The sequence below is a fragment of the Eurytemora carolleeae genome, unplaced genomic scaffold, assembly GCF_000591075.1.
Source record: "Eurytemora carolleeae unplaced genomic scaffold, Eaff_2.0 scaffold506, whole genome shotgun sequence".
NCBI classification, from domain to species: domain Eukaryota; kingdom Metazoa; phylum Arthropoda; class Copepoda; order Calanoida; family Temoridae; genus Eurytemora; species Eurytemora carolleeae.
The window spans coordinates 1570-26253 of NW_019396521.1; the positions used below are offsets into that span (position 1 = coordinate 1570).

General features: G+C 33.1%; 1 protein-coding gene across 4 annotated transcripts; it reads left to right on the plus strand.

Moving 5' to 3' along the window:
* Positions 1 to 605: 605 nt before the first annotated feature.
* Positions 606 to 24368, plus strand: LOC111704799 (myb-like protein X). Of its 4 annotated transcripts, XM_023477146.1 has the most exons (18): positions 611 to 841; positions 896 to 1107; positions 3141 to 3231; positions 6625 to 6727; positions 7509 to 7757; positions 9515 to 9607; positions 10885 to 11892; positions 12700 to 13902; positions 13933 to 14532; positions 14612 to 14698; positions 16183 to 16250; positions 17069 to 17134; positions 17981 to 18073; positions 18931 to 18990; positions 19771 to 19855; positions 23290 to 23420; positions 23588 to 23684; positions 24118 to 24368. In XM_023477146.1, exons 1-18 carry the CDS (start codon positions 768 to 770, stop codon positions 24250 to 24252), a joined length of 4455 nt encoding a protein of 1484 aa, XP_023332914.1. In that variant the 5' UTR covers positions 611 to 767; the 3' UTR covers positions 24253 to 24368. The 4 variants fall into 4 exon arrangements, with proteins under 4 accessions (XP_023332915.1, XP_023332914.1, XP_023332911.1 ...); XM_023477147.1 differs by having other exon boundaries at positions 606 to 1107; positions 12700 to 13874; positions 13977 to 14532; XM_023477143.1 differs by having other exon boundaries at positions 611 to 1107.
* Positions 24369 to 24684: the final 316 nt, after the last annotated feature.

A 24684-nucleotide genomic window follows, 5' to 3' on the forward strand; every position in this document is an offset into this window, starting at 1 on the left:
TGTTTCGCTAATTCGGTATCCTGTTTTAAGTTTTCCGCGTTATATTTTTATTTAAAATTTCAAAATGTAATTAATTAAAGGATTACAATGGATAGGGTTTCCATATTGCAATAATTTTTTACTCTTGACTTTTTAAAAACTGGTTCTTCTTCTTTGCCTTGATTTTTCCAATCTGTTCCTTGGGCCGGGGAAAGAAGAAAATCGAATTTGTTTTTTTCCATCGAGTTAATAGAATGTTTTCAGTCTGGTACTAACTAGTATATTATGCTCATTATAATAACAGAGAACAATGGTTAGAACAAAAGGAAAGAATATTGCTATAAAGACCTAATTTTAGATTTAATTGCGAAATTTGGATCGGCTTTTTCTCGTAAAAATAACTAGGCACTCCATTTTTAAAACAGATGGCTTGTCCGATTTACAAGAGTACCATTTAAATCTTTATCTGAGCAACAATGATAAAAATATCGTAGTTTAAAAAAAGGTTGAATTTTGACAATTATCCTTGGCAATTCTTATGACAAATACGCAGATACCACCAATCTAACATTATTTATTTTGAGTAATTGGGATATCTTAAGCGTTTTGGAGAAAACTCTGGTTATAATTGGACATGCCACGCTGTGGATAATAGGTCACTCGATATTACGTTTGCAGTTCCTTCAAACTGTAAATTTGTTGTAGTTTTGTATGAAATTGTATACCAATGACTTAAAAACTGATACACGATATTTTCCGACCAAAAAAATTAACAGATAAAGAAAGGAATGAGTTCGATCAACTCCACGTCCTCCAGCAGTACTACAGGAACTAGCTACAGCAAGGGTTCAATCAACTCCAGGTCCTCTAGCAGTACAACAGGAACCAGTTACACTAGTGGTTCGATTAACTCCAGGTCCTCAAGCAGTACATCAGGAACCAGCTATTCTAGTGGTTCAATAAACTCCAGGTCGTCCAGCAGTACCACGAAGTCAAGTTCAACCAGCAGTACTGCTTCCTCTAGATCATTTAGTTGCAACGACATTATCCCAGGAAATAGTTTCAACAGGATCTTTCCTAATAGTACAGCAGATTCTAGGATAACTGGTTCTCATCAAACCATGACAGGTATACATTATCTTGGAGCATTTTTTGACATATAAGTTGCTAAGATTTTTTTAAACACTTAAAAATTGGACATCAGTTTGCAAGTTTTGTCAGGGGTGTATATTCTCACTTTCCCAAAATTTGACCAATTTGCAAGTTTGCCAGGGATATATATTCTCACGTTCCCAAAATTTGACCAATCATGTAAGAATAATCAAAACAAGTTTAAGTAAAACAGTGTGAAAGGAGAGAGTAAGTAAAAAAGTGTCATCCAAGGGGAATAAAATTCAATTTAGTTTAAAATTTCTTCATCAAAATTGCAAAGCATTATTTTTTATGATTTTTCTTACCTAATAGTTTCTCAATAATAAAAATAGGAAAAAGTATTAAATGTATATTGAACTCTATACCCCGTAAGTTGAACTTAAGGGGTAAAAAGAAGAAAAATCTTATCTTGCCTTCACTTTTTCCTCTGATTGAGCACTTTAACATACTGGTGTTCATTTCATTAAAACCCATATAACAAGTTTTGTCTTAGTAGAGATGTGTATAATAAGTAAACGTTTCTTTAGTTGTTTATTGAATCAGATCTTCTTATATACACATCAAAACACAACTGAAATATACAAAATGGATAAGATACAGGGTGTCCCATGAAACATGACAGTATGCAGGACGACTTGAATGTCGTCTTGATTTTTGATATAATTTGCTGCGTTTATTTGTCAACCTAATTTTAGAAGTAAATTTCTAGAGATAATAATCACAAAATTTCCCTTGTTCTGCCATTTCCAAAATGTGGTCTGTTTTTTTTGTGCTTTCAATAATGCCCGAGATATGAAGAATTTCGTTCAGATTTCGACAATTTTGCTTTTATTTAACAAAATTGAAATCTGAACCAAACTCTTTATATCTCAGGTAATATTGAAAGCACAAAAAACGCAGACCACTTTTTGGAAATGCCAGGGCTAGGAGAATTATGTGATAATTGTTTCAAGAATCATACATGTTAAAGTAGATAGAAGACTAAATGTCACAAATAAATTCAAATACCAAAGACGACTTTCAAGTCGTCTTCCTATTGTCATGTTTCGTGGGACACCCTGTATATAATATGCATACACTTATGCAAACAATCTAAAGGTTATATAAGGTTTACAAGCTTGTACCTTTTTTCATCTTGGAAACTAATCTCCACACTCGTGATAGGTGTGTAGTTCAAACTGAAACTGGAGCTACCTCTTCTTTATGCTTAGATATACAAACAGTAAATGTCGTCTTTTATAACTAAATCAAAGCTAAACAACAGGAGAGAAAACATCAACTTATTTTATAATATGGATGATGGGTCAACTCTAACTAAGAATATACACCGCTGTTGTTCCCCCTTTTAATTATTTTATCCAAAAATAGATTTATTTTCCCCAATTCAGCGGAAAAATTGACTTTACGACCAAGGAAATATATTTCCCTGAGCTGGGATTGTTTAAACATTGTTTTAGTGGGGGTGGGGGGGAGGGGGAATGGAAAATTTAAACAAATAGTTTCTTTAATACAAGTAAATATTTTTCTAAGATATTCAAAATTAAACATGTTCTTGGGATTCCAACAAAAAAAAAACTTTTAAACCACGCTAGGCTGAACAAGAGGTATACATATATTGAGATCTTAGCATGTAGGCTTTTAGAGTTCCTTTTCAAAACCCCTACTCATGAAACACTTTCCTTTTTTATACTTTTTGCCCAAAACTAAATTTAAATTGAACCCCTAAATTATCTAACCGGTGAAGATCCGTTTTTTTAAATAGCTGTTCAAGCTTCCTTTTTGTTACTTTTTACTCAAAAATTATGTTTTACCCCTTTATCAATTTTTCCCCCAATCATGAAAAATTTTACACCTGGGGGCGGGGGCTTCTAAAAGGGTGTGATTTTCTCAAAAAAATATTTACCCCTGTTTTCATATTTGGGGAGGTTAATGATTTACAAAATACCCCTTCAGAACTGTTTGACCAATTGTTGCCAAGAAAGTTATTTTTATTTTATTATTATTATTAGTAGTAGTAGTAGATGGACCGATAACAGACCTGGGAATTATCCCAGAATTCTTGAAGGATGAGAGAAACTTTCTAGCTAAACAACAAGCCAGGTTTATATATCTATCTATCTATTTATCTTCTATCTATATATATACTTTGCTTGTCTTTTTGTCTGCTTGTTTCTTTGTATCCAATAAACGTCAAAACGGCTGAACCGATCGGGCCAAAATTTTGTGTGGGGCCTCACATGACCACAGGGAAGGTTTATGAAAGCTCAAAATTACAGGAAGTGTCCATAAGTTTTTATTTTTGTTGAATTTTAAAAATGGTCAAAAATATCATTAAATCCGCAATTTGTTTTTATTGTACAATGTACAAAGAGACGATGCTCACCACTCTGTACAAAACCTAACTCTTTACATAAACCAAGTCTGTAAATAAACCATCGCTGTACATAAACCATCTCTATACATAAACCAACTCTGTACAAAGACCAACTCTGTACATAAACCAACTCAGTACCTAAACCAACTCTGTCCATTAACCATTTCTGTACATAAACCAACTCTATAACTCTACATACACCAGCTCTGTAAATTAACTAACGCATAAACCAAGTCTGTATACATAAACCAACTAACTCTATACATAAACCAACTAACTCTATACATAAACCAACTAACTCTATACTTAAACCAACTAACTCTATACATAAACCAACTCTGTACCCAAACCAACTCATTACACAAACCAGCTCTGTACATAAACCAACTCTGTACGTAAACTAGCTTTGAGTAAACCAAATGTACATAAACCAACTCTGTACGTAAACTAGCTCTACGTAAACCAACTGTACTTAAACTAACTCGAAGAAAGTTAAATTATAACAGGCTGTTAAACAGAGAATGTATATATATGTACAAAGTACATTGTACAGGAAAAATCTACATTAATAATTACACTAATGATTGGATCCAGTAAAGCGAGAGATGTTCTTTCAAAGGTTTTAGCCAAGCAGGATTTCTTAGTTACATTTATTACAAAAATACAAAATTAAAATTTTTTTTTTTTTTTCGGACTACATATCTTGAAAAATTATAAAATATTGGCAACTATTCAAGGGACCAACAAATTGGCAATTTTGTCACTTTTTTGGGACATCTAGAACTTGTTGATTAGTAAACTTGGGAACCCAGCTTTACCTGGAAACAAAGCTTTTTATTTAAAAGCCAACCTTCTAAACTCGAGACAAATTGGTCCAGGGGTTCATTGAGGGGGAGGAAGGCCAGCCACAACAATTTCTCGTCCGAGCCACATTCTCCTCATTTTCTTGTCCTCGGAATCCTCGTCCTTCGATTGTTATGTGTTTAAAAGTGTCCAATTCTCGAAGATCAAACTATTTTCTTTTAAATCTGGACACGTTAAGGCATAAAATATGGATGGACTAAAGTAATACAATGATTATATCATTTTGGAATCTTCAAACCCATGAGAATTATGTCCAACTTCATATAGGTTAAACTTAATCTCCTTTGCCTCCGTAATGGTTAACCTTCTCGATATAAAATAAATAGCAAAATATTTGGCATACTTCTGCCTATCATTTTCCCCATGGAACCACCCGTAAAAATTCTATGGATTTCACTAAAGTTAACAAAAAAAGATTTAAGTTCTATAAACTCGGAATTATTTGCGGCATTCTACACCAGAGTTATCTAAAATACGCAGAAAAAAAGATGGAACATTTTTAAAGACATTAAGCTTAAAATTTTTAATTCAATTGATACTTTTTTTCGACTTACAAAAACTCGATATTTTATTTATGCCCTTATTTATGTGGCCCGATTCTTTAAAAATAGTTTTATCTGGGAGGAGTAGACACTTAAAAAAATAATATTGAAAGGACGAGGATTTCGAGGTGGCTCGAACGAGAAAATGAGGAGAATGTGGCTCAGACGAAAAATAGTTGTGGTAGGCCTTCCTCCCCTTGTTCATGTGCAACATACGAACAGACAGACAAACATTTATTTATTCATAAAGAAAACACGTATAGGTTGAATTTACTTTGACTAGAGGGTCAGGGGTCCGTGTTGTCATCGAAATTAATATTTTTTAATCATTGTAAAAGAATCTTCCATCACATATAGATACAAAAAGGTACAGAGGAACTTATTAATATATGTTTTTCAGTAAAAAATTTGATTCATCATAGAATGGCAAATGGATTCTGCTTGAAGAAAAGATTCCAGGCATTTCCCGTGCCCATCACATTGCTGATAATGAACCGTGAGATTTCAAGTTAAAACTTTTTCTTTGGAATATATGCAGTTTACTGAGTTCAAATCTCAAGTTTCAGAAAATGCCACCCAGGGAATTTAGAGTAAATCCAATTTTTAGAAATTGTAGAGCTCAAGTGCATTTACAGGTCTAAAATCAAACCTAAATGCAGTTTTAAGGCATAATTAAGCTTTTCTTAGTTGTTTTTTAGATTTTTCAACCTAAATGGCAGTATCCTCAAATGTTTTGAATTTTTCTTTAAAATCATAAGACATATTTTAGCAAAAATTCAAAGCCCTAGGTGAACTGTATGACTGCCTAAGTACTCCTAAAGTAGTCTTTTTGAATCGATATCAGTAAAAATCGCATCAAAAAAGATTTTCATCCCGTATCTTGATAGTCAGCCAGTTGACTTATGGCTTTGATTTGTTGCTACAATATTTCTTACGACTGTTTAAGGAAATTTACAAAATTTAGGGACCCTGCCAGTTGTGGATGAAAAGATATCTTTAAAAGAACTACAAGGAGCAAATAAAAGTCTTGAAACGAGATTTACATTTAATTTTAGACCTGTAAAATGCACTTGATTTCTGAGATTTCTCAAAAATAGATTTTCTCAAAAATTCCTTGGTGGCATTTTCTGAAACTTGAGATTATAACTCAGTAGACTGCATATTAATATATTTCCAAGAAAACAATTAGGTATTTTGATTTGAAGCCTGGTGGTTCATTTTCAGCAGTGTGTCATCAGTCTTCAGTTTTTGCATTGGTGAATGTGGTTGTCCGTAGTTTATCTGTACTGTTTAGCTTAGTTCTATTTTAAAACGTCCTGTTTCCTCACGCTTAATCTGAAAGAAACCTCTATCATACAGTGGAACCCATCAAATTGTGGAAAAGGAAAACAACTGTGACTTTAGATCTAGGCCAATAACATGAAACAACAATTATCCAGTTTAAACAAACACATTTCACTTATTAATAAAGTATTTGGTGCAACTATTTGTTTTAAAATAACATCAAATAATATTTATAAAATTCTTCTTATTCCGCAATTTTAAGGGTTCATTTATGTGTAACCAAGGCAGCAAATGTGACATTTCTTATAAAAATCTCTTCTCAATAGTATGGTTGGAGGAAAGGTAACCTACGTACACACACATTACATACGCAAATTTTTCGATACTTTAATTGAACTGATGTTATGAAAATATTTTTTATTTTTACAGGTGGATGTGGGTTAAAAAGAAAAATGATGATTCAGATTTGGAATCTGATTTCAAGAAGGAAATGAAAGAGAAAGAAGAAGAATCTACTGATGATACCAATGAGGTTAAATTATATTTTTAATCAGTACTGAGGATCCAGATCCAATGTATCCGCAACATTTTGGCTTCCTGGATCCGGATCCGTATCCGCAAAAATCCACAAAAGTCCGGATCCACGGACGAGGGGCAAAATATCAATCAAAACTGCTAAAAAATCTTCTGCTCTCAAAACCCAAATCTGAACTGCTGAAAAAAGAGATTATCAAATTTTCAAGATTTAGCATAAAATAAGCGGGGTAAAGCAAAAAGTTATTTGAAAATGTTAAATATCCGGATCCATTTTTACAGTGCGGATCCAGGATCTGGATCCGCATCAAACTCTTGAGCACTGTATTTAATGGTTCCAGAACTGATAGTTTAGTATTATTCAAGGAGAATTGAATAGAAGGAGGGGGCGATAGGGTTCCGTACACTGCTGTGACGTTTTTGGACTGCTGAAGAACTAGTTTTTGTGTAACAACAATAATAAAGATTGTAAACAATAACACATAATGATGAACAGACATCTGGAATCTCTGTTGCGTTAAATGAAGATTCACCGTATACTTACTCATGTTTGTTTACATTAGATCGGCTGCCTTTGTTATTGTTGTTACACAAAAACTAGTTCTTCAGCAGTTCAAAAACGTCACAGCAAAGTGTACGGAACCCTATCGCCCCCTCCTTCTATTCAATTCTCCTTGGTATTATTAGACTTGTCAATAATTGTCAAGGGTTTATATTTACATATGAAAAAATTTATTTGATCGAAATAATAAAGAAGTAATATGTGGTTTGTTTATTAGGAGAAAGACTGGATCGAAGGAAAGAGATCAGGAGTAGATGGGAAGATTAGAAAATTAGACGGGTCTGGACAAAAAAGGAAACGGATTGTGTCAGAGAGAGAGGAAGAAACTCCAAACTTGCTGAAACCAAAGAAGAGATTACGGGTTGAGAATGGAGAAGAGAAAAAGGATTTGGATGTATTGAAACCAAATATGGAGATTAAAGATGTGAAGGAGAATGAAGGGGGAGAACTAGATGAGCTAGATGAGGTAAATTTAAATCTTATTATTCACTGTTAGAAAACTTTTCCTAAGAAAATAATCTCTTCTTCAGGAAAATGATAATTTCTGTTCAATTTCATTTAGTTCCAGGGGTTCTTAAAAACCACTTTTCTCGCTTTAAAATTGAGAAGAAGAAAATTGAGGCGTTTATTACTTAATCGTTTTCCTCCATAAATATATGAATGAATATTTAGTGAAAAGTTTGTTTTCCTAAACGTAATTCACGAAAATCATGTGTAAGGGACTGAAATGAATGCGTAATTCCATGTGAACATTAAAAGAGTGGAATATATTTGAGTCTAAAACTTGACAACGAAAAGTTACGACTTAAATGTTTAGTTTGAGCTTACATGCCACTTCTAAATTAATTTAAATCTGAATATTAAACTATGGCTTAATTATTTAATTCGTCGATTTTAGCGAGTTAAAATTTAAAGCATTGTGCGATATTTCAATGCATTAAAATAATTTAATTTGACGATTTAAGTTAATACATTTTTTCCCGTAATCTGGAATACACAAATACACCGTGTAATCCAAAATATATTTTATCTGCATAATCTCTGTCGATTCGTAATTCTTATTGGTTGAAATTTTTCCCGAAAATTAAAATTTCCCTTCAGGGTTAAATTGAAAAAGATTAATATTTAAGTCTCAACTCATTATTTTTCAGAACTTCTAAGATATAAGTTAAATTTAGCGCTTTCTTTAGTTTTAAACTGATTTACAATGGTAACCTTTTAAACTGAGAAACACTATTATTAAAAGAATACATTTAAGAGAGAAATACATAGAGAATAGAATATATAGAGAGGAATTAAAAGAATCTCTCGGTATGAATTTGTTCAGTCCCTTTCAGCCTGAAAGGGAGTTCAAAGTGTACAAATCATGAAAATGTTCACAAATTATGTGCAGTAGAGTACATTAATACAGTATATGTTCCCTATACTTTCCATTTCAATTTCGAATTTTTTAAACTGTTAAATAAACTATATAATGAATTAGGTGAATAAAAACATCATTTGATTTATATACTTATAACGGAAAATCATCGTTTGTAAAGTGGAAGGCATAAAGTCTACGTGAAATGATCATTGGTCAATTATGAAACCAGCCTATTTCATAATTTGGCTTTCTTTTAACAATAATTTTAGATTTTCTATAAAATGATATTCCCGGGCCCAAAAGGTTATATAGAGCACAAATATGTGAAGTACACCTGCAGTATGGAAACATTACAACAAAATGGCCGTTTTACACTTTTTTATAGTAAATTCCTCTCTATATATTCTATTCTCTATGGAGAAATATAAACTAATCTTCAGATTATTATACTAAAAGAGACAATAAATTAGTTAATGGCACAGTCGCTATAATTTCAATTAACTTTCCATTTACGGATGGAAAAGAACGATACCCTTAACATTACCTGCTCTACCTTAAACAATTACTCATTTTGACCATTTGATATATCTGCAATTCACTTTAAAGAGAAACTAAAACCAATTAGGGATATCTTTTGCATTCTTGTTAAAAAAAAATTATTCAAGGGTACCAATGTGAATCCGACATGCCATTCTACAAATGGATTGTTAATTGAAATTATGTTTACATTTCTATCAAGCAATAAGTGACAACCATTATTTTCTGATGATTTTCCCATCTCAATCAAAATTCAGTTTGGTAAAATTTGTTCTTCCAGTCCCCCCCCCCCTTTAAAAATACATGCAAGTTCATCTGTTCAGGAGGTGGAAAGAAAGGATCCAAACATCCAGAAGAAAAAGATTGAAGTGAACATCAGGAATATGTCTCGCAAGACAAATGTTTCTGATTCTAAGGTCAAGTGGTATATATAGTCTTATTATAATATTCCTCTCCCATACTTTATCTTTTGAAAAATCATTTTATCTTAAAGTATATCGTAGTTTTTAGGCTTCATAAAAATTCATGGGGGTTTTATTGAATTAGAGAAATGTGGATTAGTTTTTAGAGAGAAAAAAATTTGGGTTAAAGGGAGTGACCGGCTATGCAAGGTAGTTGAACTGAGAATGCAGTGTTGTGGAAAACTTCTTTCGGATTCATTTGAGACATATTAAACTTTTTAAAGATCTGTAAATCCTGAGTCTGAGTGCAAATTCGACGTTCAAAAATCCTACTTTGGGGGTGGATACGTTTTCAGAGTTAGTTTTTTTTTAAATTATTAAATAACAAAGACATAAAATGTAAAAAAGTTCTACAATAAACTACAGACAGGAACATGTTGAGAAAAAAAAATTAATCTTAGCATTGAAAATAAGTAATCTTGTTAAATTATTAGTTGCTATTTTCTCATTATTCTGGTTTCTCAGAATCAAATTAGATTACTGTATAATTTTTACTTTATTTTTCATTGTCTTTATTTAATAATTTTAAAAAAACTAATTCTGAAAACGTATCCACCCCCAAAGTAGGAGTTTTGAACGTCGAGCTCAAACTCAGGATTTACAGATCTTTAACAGGTTTAATATGTCTCAAATGAATCCGAAAGAATTTTTCCACAACACTGCATACTCAGCTCAACTACCTTACGTAGCCGGTCACTCCCTTAAGACGTATCATTTTTCCTATTTTTTTTTTAGAATCATAATCCCCCTAAGGTAGGGGTGCACGTAGGATCAATCTGGGTGAACGTTGTACGTTAGTACACCCATTACACCAATACATCTTAAAAAAAATCCACTAATCAATATTTTAACACATAAAGGACTTACTCTTTCCCACAGAACCTGATTTTCTAATCCCTATATCCTAGCGACCCAATATTGTAGACCTTAGATCTTTCAAACTAACCAAATAATCTAAGTTTAAAATATCAAAGATTTAAACCACCAGGTTTCGAAGATAAATGGGTTAGTAAATTTGAGTTGGTGGCAAAAACTGAATGTCATTAAGTCACAAAAATATTTAGATCCATAAAATCTGACACAAACCCTATCTTATTAGTCAATAATATCTCTCAAAAATAGCATGTTATTCTTAGTCCAAAAAAATCTGCTTCCAACTGAAGTCTTCTGCCACAAAATCTCTATACCCCTGCAGATTCTTGGTTATTTAAAATATATATACCTCTACATAGCTCATGAAGAACCAATACGAATCTGACAAACCTCAGGAATCTAAAAGCACGTTTGAAGAATTTTTAGAAACCATTGATGTCAACAAATACAAGAAATCTAGCAACATTCAATCCAACCAAACCAAGGGAACTAAAGAGAAAGAAGTCAAAATGACGGAAGAAACAGAGCAGAAACAGAAGAAGACAATAAAGAAGGGCCTCAATCAAATAAAGAATGAAGGGAAGAAATCGAATACAGATAAAAAGATCGAATCCATCCGAAATCAGAAGACAGAGGATCAAAGAAGTACAAAGATTGAAGAGAAACTGAAGAAATCCACAAATTCTTATGGAAAAAATCCGCACTCTCCAAGGATAAAAAAGTGCAGAGTGAACGTGAGAAATGTTTGCAAAAAGAAGGGATATTCCAAACTGAACTCTCGAGTTGAAAAGTATTTAAAGACAAACATAATGGATTCACTGTACCTGGGTCGGTCTAAACCTCAGCCTGTTAAGAACGCAGTTTATAAGTCTGGCAATGAAAGAAACAAAGAGAAAAAGATCAAGAGAGGCTTGCAGACAGAAAATGAACAGGAAAAATCTCGGGAAGTGACACAAACCATGACCGAAGATGAACAGCAGAAATCGGTCGAACTGAGACAAAAGACAGAAAATGAACAGGAAAAATCTCAGGTGGTGACACATACCATGACCAAAGATGAACAGCAGAAATCGGTCGAACTGAGACATAAGACACAAAATGAACAGGAGAAATCAGTCGAGGCTAAATCTAAGGAGATAGAAATTAAACCAGAGATATCTGTTCAGCGTGAAGTCAAGAAAACTTCAGACCACAAAGATAACAGCTCCAAGGATCGTTTGAATAAGATTGCCGAAGATTGTAAGAGATCCGAGGATCTTAAGAGATCCGAGGATCTCAAAAACAAGAGTATAGATAACAATCAGAAGGAGGATAAAGGAAAGAGCAATATAACTGAAAGGCCCGAACAAGATTTACTCAAGATAAAGGTGAAAAAAGTTTTTATCTTTTATTTTATCCAGACACCTAACAAGTAATTGAATGAAAACTAATTAAGACTAATTGCTTCCAGTTACATGGTAAAGAAACTCTGGAGCTTAATTTATATTTAAATTAACTGTCACTTCTTTTATTGATAAAATTGTCAAAAAATATTGTCCATGTTAAATTTAAAATGTGCAAGCTGGTAAAGCAGTACTTTTAAAGTAATGATGAGGGTTCCTATAATTAATGAGTGGCTTTGTGCTTTTATCACTCCCCATTAGTCTATTAAGACATAATGCTTGAGATATTTTCTGTGCAAACTCTTTGGTTTAAGTTTGAAGGTTATTGTTGCAAGATTTGATTAGCTATGTGGGAAGTTCTGATTAGGTTAATATTTCCATGAGATGCTTATCGTATTTTAATGTCTGAATAAGTTACTCTGTAGATATGTATTACATGTATTACTTGTATTGTGAAGTATAAAAAAGGGTCCTTTCATGATCTTTCTTGATAAATACAATTAATGATAAAAATATCCTAGGTTTTCATATCATGTAAATTTATTTATGTTCATGGTGTATAAGCTTTCCCTTAAACACAACCACTGCCTTTTAGAAGAATAAACCCAAAGATGTATAAACTGTACAGTGTATGTCAACATTTTGCATAGCGCAATAAAACTAAGCCTTTTATGCTTAAAGATTTTCCCGAGCAACTGGAAAGCAATAAACCTTAAATATTTGAAGAAAAAGGGATCAAATAGAATGCTTACACCAGCTACTTTTTTAACTCAACCCCCTTTATTTGTTCAGGATTGTTCCGGAGAATGTCTGCAGTACCCTAAACTAAGGAAGTGTAAAGTGAACTTAAAAAATATCTGCAACAAGAAAGGATATTCCAAACTGAAATCCAGAGTAGAAAAGTATAGGAAAATAAATAGAATGGATTCAATATATCTTGGTAGTTCTAAACCTGTGACTGGTTTAAACCCAGTATATGAACCGGACAACGGAGACTTTAAGAAAATGTTGGAGAAAATAATGAAAATGGATAAAACGGGAAAAGTAAAAAAACGGAAAAGTAGCAAGAAAGAAGGTAAAAGAGATGTTCTTAATAAAAAGGATAGCCACAAGAAAAAGGTTCATGATAAGATCAATGACATCGTAACGGATGAAAGCAATGAGAAAGTGCTTTTCAATAAGAAAGATGTTCTAGAAAATGATGTCCATAATACAGAGAAAGGTGAAGAGAAGAAGGATGTAAATACAAATAAAATTCTAAATGAGAAGGATTTGATTGGTTCAAAGGAGATAGTTGAGTTGAAAAAGGTAAATAATCAGAGGAAGGCTCAGAATGAGGAGATGGAGGTTCTTGATCATCAAGTGATAAACTCTGAGAAAGAATGCTATGCTGATACAAATGTCATCAGAGAAGTAACTAACAATAAGAGTGTTATCGACCTCAATACAGACTACAGTTCTTTGTTGATTGCTTTACCTCTTGTAACTGATGACTCTTCTCATCAGGACGATGTTAAATTGACAAAAGACAGTCAGCCAATTCACAAACCATCTCCAGTAAAGAAGCGTTCATCTCTTGATCTCTTCCAGTTTTCAATCAAAACTGATGCCAGCTTTTTGCAGTATTCTGGGCAACCAATGAAAGAAGATATATTAGTTAAAAATACAAAAGCTAGGGAGAAAATGAAATCAGAGAAGAAAAATGGAATTCAAGTCTGCAATCCAGAGATGAAAGGTTGCCCTGGAAAGGTGGAAAATTATGGAGAAGATATTCATCCTGGCTTGGAAATAGTAATGGTCAAACAACCTAAGACCGCTGAAAGGTTTTCAATGAATCCAAAACCTAAGAATGGGGAAAGATTTGAAATGGAAGCCCAACCAATGAATGAGGAAAAATATAAAATAGAAAAACAACTGAAGAATGTAGAAAGAATTCAAATGGATGCAGAACCCAAGAATAAAGAAAGATATGAAATAGAAACACAACCGAAGAATGTAGAAAGAATTCAAAAACAACTGAAGAATGTAGAAAGAATTCAAATGGATGCAGAACCCAAGAATAAAGAAAGATATGAAATAGAAACACAACCGAAGAATGTAGAAAGAATTCAAATGGATGCAGAACCCAAGAACGTAGAAAGATTTGATAAGGAAGCACAACCCAAGAATGAAGAGATGCCTCAAAAACCCTTGGAATTGGCTGTAAGAAAGGATAGACATGAACCCAGTAAGAACCCCAAAATCAAGAATAACGGAAAATGTATGTCCATCTTTAAAGGTTTGATCAAGTCGAACAAAGATAAGAAACGTATAAGAAGCCCTGAAAAATATCCCAACCTCGCGGATTTGGGAAAGTTCAAAGTGCCAAAACTTCTTAAGAAAATAGATCCTAGATTGGCTAAATCATCTTTACACCGATCAAGTGTGTCAGGTTCACTTACACTGTCAGGTTCAAATAAAGATTCGTTAGGCTCAAAAGTTCCAGCTACTAATGGTTTTGGAGCCTTCTCTACAAAGGGTTCATCTTCAAAGGGACCAGCAAAACCTTCGGCTACGGTAGTTTCTGGATCGGCTTCAGCTACAGTAGTTTCAGCATCAAGTCTGGATCCTTCAAGTAGGGCTCAGGTTTGGATCAAAAATTGGAATTTTTAACAAAAACAATAGCTTTCAATTATTTCTTATTTCTTATAATAAAAATGTTTAGGGTATGAGTAACCTACCCATCTCAGCTGAGGCATTGAACTATTGTAGAAGGAAGGGAATATCAACCAAGTCTAGTAGTTCTGAGCAGGTAACTTATTTTCCAGAGAGAAGTCAAATTTTATCATTAATACTACATTATAAAATTTGAGTCAAGTGCAAACAAATTACCAAATCTACTGGGAAACCTGTCAACAAAATTACTCATCAATCAAAATATATTTTTCCACACTCCACATATTCAATGTTAAAGCATTAGTTATTTACAATTTTAAGTTGTACTCGTTCAGCGTTTTCTTAATAAATGTCTCTTGTGAAATATTTCTTAAAATTTGCCTTTAACATATTTAAACATTTCCAATAAAAATTTCAAATTACGAAATCCAAAGCGATATTTCAAAATTAAAAGGAAGTGCGACAATGATAATAATAACCTTATTTCTGGTGAATATTGTGTCAGATCAAAGGGGGAAGGCAAGCTGCCCCCGTATAGCCTCCATCCCGCAATTTACTCACGAACATAGAGTAACAGGAACGCGCACACTCTGTATTGCTTCCTAGCCGCACCCCTATATCTTCCAGCAAAATATCTTGCGATTTTCTCTTAAAATATAATATTACGTACACGTCTTCGCTGATGTTGATCTTTTCTAAAAACGTTTTTTGAAGTGTGAGAGAAATTTGATTTTTTACAAGAAAAACACAGTTTTGCGTGCAATTTGGTTTAAAATTATCTAAATCTATACATCTTTTTGGCTTTCTATCTGATTTTAAATAATTTAAGACCGAATTGCACGCATAACTTCATTTGATAATGTTGAATTTCTTCTTTACGAAGGTAAGGGGAAAAAATTCCTATATAAGATCAACAGCAGCAGACATGTACATTGTACAAAATAATACATTTTAGAAGGAAATCGCAATAAATCACAGTTAAAAAAAAAAATTACAGCATTGCCACAGTGAGCGAGAATGGTTACTTATATTAAAATATAATATGACTAATATGTTTAGGTCATAATTATAGATGCCATGAATTTTAAAAGTAAAGACATTTATCATAGAATATAGGGGTGCGGCTAGGAAGCATTCAGGTGAGCGCGTTGCTGCAACTCTATGTTTGTGAGTAAATTGCGGGATGGAGGCTAAATTGGTGCGGCTTGCCTTCCCCCACCCCCTCAGATATTAAAGAACTTACTCTTGTATTGATTGCCTCCAAGGCTCCAAGAATCAGGGTGTCCGGCCCACAAAAGGAGACAATTGTGAGAAAACTTTTGAATTCTCTTTGGTCTTTGAAAGCTATCCAGATTATGAATAGAAAACTTGCATGTGTTTTTCTTAGCGCACAATTTTTCAAGATGACATGGTATTTTCTAATTTAAAAAAGTAATCATGATTAGGGGGACGCACTATTTGTTAAAATTTGCGTTTTATACTCCACTACATAAACAGAAATAGTTTCTAATTATTTTATTTTATTGGTTCTGAAATGTTTTATAATCTCCAACCGAACTGAATATTTTATTCTTATTCTTCATTCATGGGAAATCCTTGATTAATTAATTATATGCTCAGCTGAACATGATCTGTAGCAAACCGGAGACCCAGAGTACATTGGAGGACCTACCCATGAAAACCTACAGGTAAACCCAATATTGGGGGACCCTCCTGAATCAGTAANTCCCCCCCCTCCCTAAAATTTTCCGAGTACGCCCCTGTTTTCAGTATCTACCAAGTTCCGTACTTATCGACAATAATTAAAATTTCGCACATTTTTGCTGTTAACATATTAAAAACTATCCCTGAGTCCGCGATTTTAAAAAATCGGGAAAACACGGCTCAAGTCTAAGCTGTCGTTGGGTCTTATTTACGGCTTGAGCTTTCGGATTCAAGCTGCATCTTATTTTCCACAGAATTGAGTTTAAAAAAACGAGTTTATATTCTATTTGGCGGATTTTCATGGCAATTGGCGCATTCTGAGTTTTTATAATAACAAGACGCAACATTGAGCCTTATTCTACACTAAAACCAACAAAGGTCGGTTTTATTTTCATTGGGCCTACTCCTTAAGTCGAGCCGAAGATCTTGCAGTTGTCAGTCATGTAACACAAGCTGTCGTCAGAGTTGGGTCGAAGATCGGGTCTTTAAGTCGGGTTTAAGGAATTACGGCTTGAGTCGAAGTTTTTAAATCGCGGGCTCAGGTCTCCCAAAACATTTGGGCACATTCGAAAAGAATGTTCATTTTCGACTTTTTTTTATAAAAATAAAAGTATCACATTGGGCAGTAAACATAAACTAGAATATAAGTTGCTTTTCATCGCTTTTTCATTAAACTCAAAGATGGCGCTTTACGATCCTTTTTTTTGCTATTGCTTTTAACCCTTTATAGCTTCTCTCATTTATTTATAGCAATTTTTCTCCTATGAAATAAAATGTATTTCAAAGCTATGAAATTGTCTAGGGTCGAAGATGAGATAGAGCTCGGGGACTTGAAGGACCCTGGCTGGAATATTTTTAGATCAAAAAGGTAATTATTGCCATCAAATTAACTACAATACTTGTAAGAACTTTGGAACGGAAATGGTCACGTGAAAATTAATAAATATTGTAACCCATGAGTGATTATATCTTCAGTTACTTGAGATTTTTAAAATTTATTTATTATTTTTTTTTGCCACCCAGAGTTGGAAATTATTAAATAAAGAAAGCTAGTTGAACTAGTGCGCACTAACCACACAGCATACTGCCCTTTTCTAGTCATTAGTTTTTAATCCAGTTTCCATTTAACCAGCAATCAACCAAAATTTAGATCAAGTTCTACATATATTTTATAGTTCTTAATGAATCTTGTGGCTAGGTAAGTATAAAAGCTTCAAAGACATAGATGTAAAGGAATTGAGTCTTAGTCACAAACTCAAATTATCTTATTACTATCTTTGCAACCTGATGATGGAAACCTTTGACATTTCGAACTTTGATTGTTTCATTAAACCGAATTGATAATTGAAAATATCTAAGGTCTATGCAATTGGGTTGTAAAGTTATGGGGATTAAAAAATCAGAGTTTGTGTAAAAGACTTGATACCTTTTCCACTTACCAATGTTTTCATTAGAGTATTGTTTACTTTCCACATAATTATTATTCGTCAGAACAATATATTTTATTGAAAGAATTCGTTGCTTTCATGATGGGGAAAAAATAATTTTGGAGGAAAAATTATCCAAAAGGGTAAAACTTGCCTTTTGATGGCCAATTTTTCTCCTTTTTTTCCTGAAGCATTAAAAACCTATTTTCTTGATTTTTTTCTCAATTTTATCATTTTTTGAATGGATTTTTGTTATTTCTATTAATATCAAAACTTCTCATTCTTAGGACGGAAAAGGAACGTTTGAAAGTAACGCAGGATATTTTCCGTCTTCCCAGTCCGGCCAATCCCTTGCAGAACCTTACCTACTATGGATACAGGTTAGCTTAGTAGGATACAGGTTAGCTTAGTAGAATACAGGTTAGCTTAGTAGGATACAGGTTAGCTTAGTAGAATACAGGTTAGCTTAGTAGGATACAAGTTAGCTTAGTAGGATACAGGTTAGCTTAGTAGAATACAGGTTAGCTTAGTAGAATTCAGGTTAGCTTAGTAGGATACAGGTTAGCTTAGTAGGATACAGGTTAGCTTAGTAGAATACAGGTTAGCTTAGTAGGATACAGGTTAGCTTAGTAGAATACAGGTTAGCTTAGTAGAATAAAGGTTACAGGTTAGCTTAGTAGAATATAGGTTAGCTTAGTAGGATATAGGTTAGCTTAGTAGGATACAGGTTAGCTTAGTAGGATATAGGTTAGCTAAAGCTTAGTACTTAGTAGGATATAGGTTAGCTTAGTAGGATACAGGTTAGCTTAGTAGGATATAGGTTAGCTTAGTAGAATACAGGTTAGCTTAGTAGGATATAGGTTAGCTTAGTAGGATACAGGTTAACTTAGTAGGATATAGGTTAGCTTAGTAGGATACAGGTTAACTTAGTAGGATATAGGTTAGCTTAGTAGGATACAGGGTAACTTAGTAGGATATAGGTTAGCTTAGTTGAATACAGGTTAGCTTAGTAGGATATAGGTTAGTTTACCTAGATCAAGTGGTGACTGGATCAAGTCTTGACTGGATTAAGTGTTACCTGGATCAAGTCTTGACTGAATCTAGTCTTGACGGGATCAAGTCTTGACTGAATCAAGTGGTGACTGAATCTAGTTGTGACGGAATCTAGTATTGACTGGATTATTTGCAGTGGCCTTTATACATTCAGTAATTCCAAGTTTAAGTTTGGTCTATTTAGGAGAAGGAAGTCTGAAGATCCTGAAACCAGGCGGAGAAATGATAGAAAAATACTCCCAAGGTGCAGGATCTAATGTTTACTTGTCCTTGGTCCCAATATACAAAACAAATTAGGGGGACACCTCTCCAAGGACTACTCCTTTTTTTGCAAAAATACGCTTTGGGCTTTGCTATTTTTTCCAATTAGTGAACTTTTTGGGTCATTTGTTAAGACATTCATCCCCAGCAAATTAACACATCATAAAACGGGAAAGAATTGCCGGAGTTGGGTTTAATCCATCATTTATAGCTTCACTGCTGTAGGAGAACATAACAAAAAAATATATATTATTGAGGGGAGGGGGGATATACAGGATGTCGCTGAAAAAGTGTGTTAAGGCTTTTTAGCATACTAAACATCGTTGTATTGTGTTAACAAGTGCTCCTAGTACACACAAATCCCAGAAATGGGTAATCCGTCGATGAAATATTTTTCTCTACGATGCCGTTAAAACCTTAAAAATTAGGCTTAATATTCGAAAATGTGCTCGATCCCATATTTCCGAAAATATAAATTTTTCGCCCGATAAACATCGTTTTATTGTACTTAATTTTGGTCGTGTTTAAATCATTTTGCTCTAAAATGTCGCTTTTAATCTTCATAATGTGCTCGAAATGAACTCTGTCCCTTTTCCTATGATTTTCAAAAAAATGAAACCTTTTATGTCATTTATTTTTAAATTCTCAATTCTATCACTGAAAATACGTAATTTATTCTATTCTGTTTTTAAAACGTTAACATAAGATTATAATTTAAATTTTTTGACACCCCGTAGTTTTTTTAATGATCTTTAATGTCTAGGAATGGATTTGAACTGGTGAATGGTAGAGTGGTTCCTAGACCAGGATACGGACTCATGCAAGATGGTTCTCTAGTAGAAAACCCGGTAAAATGGTTCTTTAGTAGAAAACCCGGTAAAATGGTTCTTAAGTAGAACCCTGGTAAGATGGTTCTTTAGTAGAACCCTGGTAAGATGGTTCTCTGGTAGAAACCCAGGTAAGATGGTTCTCTGGTAGAAACCCAGGTAAGATGGTTCTGTAGCAGAAACCCAGGTAAGATGGTTCTCTAGTAGAAACCCTGGTAAGATGGTTCTCTAGTAGAAATCCTGGTAAGATGGTTCTCTAGTAGAAACCTAGGTAATATGGTTCTCTAGTAGAAACCCTGGTAAGATGGTTCTCAAGTAGAACTCTGGTAAGATGGTTCTTCAGTAGAAACCCAGGTAAGTGGGTTCTCTAATAGAACTCTGTTAAGATGGTTCTCTAGTTGAAATCCTGATAAGGTTGTTCTCTAGTAGAAATCCTGGTAAGATGGTTCTCTAGTAGAACCCTGGTAAGATGGTTCTCTAGTAGAACCCTGGTAAGATGGTTCTTTAGTAGAACCCTGGTAATATGGTTCTCTAGTAGAAACCTGGTAAGATGGTTCTCTGGTAGAAACCCAGGTAAGATGGTTCTTTAGCAGAAACCCAGGTAAAATGGTTCTCAAGTAGAAACCTAGATAAGATGGATCTTTAGTGGAAACCTTGGTAAGATGGTTCTCTAGTTGAACCCCTGGTAAGATAGTTCTCTAGTTGGATCCCTTTGTAAGATGGTTCTCTAGATGAAATCCTGGTAAGATGGTTCTCTAGAAGAAACACTGGTAAGATGGTTCTCTAGATGAACCCCTAGCAAGATGGTTCTCTAGTTGAAATCCTGGTAAGATGGTTCTCTAGCAGAAACCCTGGTAAGCTGTTTCTCTAGTACAGGGTGATTTTTAAAGTCGATTTTTTTTCATTTGTGCTTAGTTGGATGACAAATCCTTAATATTGAATAAGAAAATCTCAAAATTGCGTATTTACTGTCTGACATTTGATTATTCCCGAAGCAAAAAAACTACACTCTGAAAAAAAGATTGAAGGTCTCTTTTAAACAAGTCTAACAGTGTCAAATATAAAGGGCTATTTTCGCCATTTTTCTCCATTTTTTTCAATTTTCTCCGTAAAATAATTTTTTTAACACAATTTTAATTATGGTTTCTGACCAGTTCAGAGGAAATTAGTTCCAAAACTAACACTTGGCCCATTTCTAACACTGGCCAAATATGCAAAGTTATCTTTTTCAAGCGTATATCTCTTTAAATCCAAGCCGAGTTAAACAAAACTACACCATACATTTATAAGAAATGGCTAAAACTATTTATTGAAACAATAATTGTCAACTTTAAACTGATAATAAGGCGTGAGAATTAGTTTTTGGTCATTCTTGTTTTCATTTTCGAAAATATCCCAATTTTGAAACAATTGCCGCATTTCAGCTCATGCCGCGTTTTTGAAAATCCTGGTTTTGAGACAACTACTCGATTTCATATCAATGTCAATTTTCAAGTATTTACGCATCTTACGTCACAAAACAAGATTTTTTGATAAGGTAAAATATAAACAAAGTAGAAATAATAACATATTGTTCTTTTATATTTAAAAAAAACATTACGGCACCGAGAAATCAAAATAGAAATATTATGATAATCTTATGAGGAAAAAAATGTAATAATGGAAATTCTTAAACGAGATGAAATAATCTTGATGCATTCTTTAACGAAGGCCGCAGGCCTGAGTTAAAGAATACATCAAGATTATTTCATCGAGTTTAAGAATTCCATTATTACATTTTTATCCTCATAAGATTATTATTATATTATATTTGTGAGACTCCTGAACCGTGTAATAATGGGAATTCTTACACGATAGGTTTACTACTATGGAACCGAACAGATATGATATAATATTTATTCTTGCAAGGTAGATTTGTGGGAATTTGATCGTTTTAAATGTAGGAAACTAAATCAACCTTATTCTCTTATGTAACAAATAAAATGTGAAAACTTGGATTCTAAATATCACCAGTTAATTTAGGCGTCATAAGATAATTTTTACTTTCAGTGATTTATTTTGTACGTTATAAAAGTGAGTGTTTGTGTGGTGTATTGCGGATTATACTCAAAACGGGAAAGTGGGGTTTGTCTGGAAAACGCGACAATGATTCAAATTCAGGATATTTTCGAAAATGGAAATCCTGACATTGTCTTAAAAATGGTCAAGGGTTTTAATATAAAAAGAACTCATCTCATAATTTTGATTTAAGAAAATAGTTTAAAATTTGGAATTGTTGTCCTTGTGATGCTTAATGAAATGTTGGTTTTAGTTTTTACCCTCAATATGGGCCGGGATCCTAAAACCCCAGTCTTATTTGTGTCCATTTCTAACACTCAGTGTTATTGCCAAGTATTAGTTTTGGAACTAATGTCCACTGCAGTTGTAATAATAATTGTAGGATCCTAGATATATGAGAAGATCTTATAGAATACGATCCCAACTTTTGAAATATAAAATTCGTCCTCCATGTGATGTGAAAAAGTCGAATTGTCCAAAAATCGGGTTCAAAGTTTGGAAGTTGTTTGAGAGCCTCCTTAAGTATAGAAAGATTAACAATGCTGGAGATTAATTTTTTCATCAAATTTCATTTAATATCGAGTTAATAAATATTGAAATGATCTTTTCATTAAACCTTGTTTTGCTTTGGTGAACATTTAAATTAAATAAAATCACCCTGTAGATACTCAAGTAAGATGATTCTCTAGCAGAAATCCTGGTAAGATTGTTTTCTAGTAGATACCCTGATAAGATGGTTCTCCTTAAGGTATCTTTGACCACATTAGTAGAGGTGGTATGAATGTAGGTGCTAGGATGATAAAGCTGAAAACAAGATGTGGTGGGGAGATGGTTCATCATAATCCGATGATTGATGGTTTATTATTATTATTACTCTGGGATTGCAAAATACAAAGTTAAAGGACCAGAGACTAATCCTGAGGCCAGATTTAATTACTAATGAAAAGCGAGTTCAACCAGTTCTCTTGTGTGCCAGGTCAATGCAAAGAGAAGTGGTTCAATTTGAATTACGTAGTTCAACTACTTCTTAAATATAGTCTTTGGTTAGGATATTAGATTATGCATGAATTTATTTTTAAGAAATTAACTTATCTTTTTTACCATTAACAAAATAAAAATAAGAATAATTTGTTTTTAATTTCTACAATCTTTATGGTTAGATAAACTTATTTTCGATTTTTATCATTTGATGTTTTTATTCTTTTTTTAAAATCTAAATTCCTAAATAATTTTTTCTCATATAAAGGTTTAATGCGGTATCCTTGTGAATCGTACAATGTACATTTAATTTTTTTTGTATATTTATAGTACACATTTCATCCAATTAGTTTATTTCTCTTTTTCTAAAATTTTGTCACATATTTATCAGTCAATACTTTATAAACTCGCAATTTTAGGTTGTGGAGATCGACGAGAAAGACTCTAAGATTATTCCTTTCTCTGAGTTCCGAAGCATAATGTTGACCAGGTACCTGGAGAACTACTGCAAGTCCCGCAAGTACATCAAGGCCACCCCGGCCGAGGAAAGGTAAGATAATCAAGTTCCGTTATTTTTATTTTGTTTTAAATTATTTCCAAATATGAAACCAAACTCTTTTTCAGAATAATTTCATATTTTTTTCTTTATTTAAACACTTTGGTTCAACCTTGATATATTTCATAACAGTTTACTAATTTTAACTAATTTGTTTTTAGGAACGCTGTTAGAAATCTCGATTTATTTATCAAGCATTTTGAACAAGCAATATTGGAGCTAGAGGACTTTCTGAGCTTCTACCAGAAGAAGGATAAGGTCAAGTACAAAAAAAAAGTTTCTTTTTCCCTTTCTGCATATTTCAATAGTGAACATAATGACTTTTGGTATTTTTGAGGAAGTATATATATATATATATTATAAATCTTCTGACATTGAAAGACAAAACTAATATGCTTTTTTGAGGAACTGAAATTCTTGCCTTTTTTAAGAACTCAAACTTGGACGCCATCTTGAAAATCTCAAGTTTCGCCACCATTTTGGAAATATAAAAAGTCGCCTCAATTTTGGAAATATCAAACTTGGCCACCATCTTGGAAATCTCAAATTATTTAAAAAGTTTTCACATTGGCGGCCATTTTAAAAAACTCCACTAATTAGTTTGATAACTTAGAGATATCCATAATTTTGAAAAACTTCAACATCCTTCATTTGATAAAAAAGAAGATTGGAGATTTTGGTTCTATTCCAGGTTGGATTTTCGCAGAGGATGGTTGAGGATATTTTAAACTCAGAGAACCAGTTCCTGGCATTTCCAACCTACTACGGTCCCAAATTAAATCTGAACTGTAAACCTTGTAAAACCTCACATTGGTTCTCTATCTAATCATCGAGTCTGACAGCACTTGTTACTCCATGTATCTGTTCGATGTGTAAATTATCACATGTTATTTTTTGTAATTTTTTTATGTCTTATGTAAATAAATCAGTGAATTTCTTTCAGAGAAAGTGTACTGTTGTGAGACGTGAAAGAATATTGTTTGGTGAGCTGTAGCCCCCCTTTTTTATGAATGTCAAAACGTTTATAAAATGAATGTGGAAAAACTTCTTGCGAATGGTGCTGTTTTTTTCATGTTAATTTGAATCAATTCTGGAAATGGAGTATTTTATCATTTTCGGTTTTATTTTATTTCCATCTAGAGAATTTTATCTCAAAAACATACTTTGACGTATTAAGAGTGATCAAGGATTTGTTACACATTCAAACAATGTTTAGGTTAATTAAATGAACTAGGAATAGGATAGATAAGTGGATTTA

Bases quoted from the DNA above. Each gene is read 5' to 3' on its own strand.
- LOC111704799 (XM_023477143.1), top strand. From the start codon at position 768: ATGAGTTCGATCAACTCCACGTCCTCCAGCAGTACTACAGGAACTAGC. The intron at 11,893-12,699 runs GTGAAAAAAGTT...TTATTTGTTCAG, and splicing joins AAGATTTACTCAAGATAAAG to GATTGTTCCGGAGAATGTCT. The intron at 23,685-24,117 runs GTCAAGTACAAA...GTTCTATTCCAG, and splicing joins TCTACCAGAAGAAGGATAAG to GTTGGATTTTCGCAGAGGAT.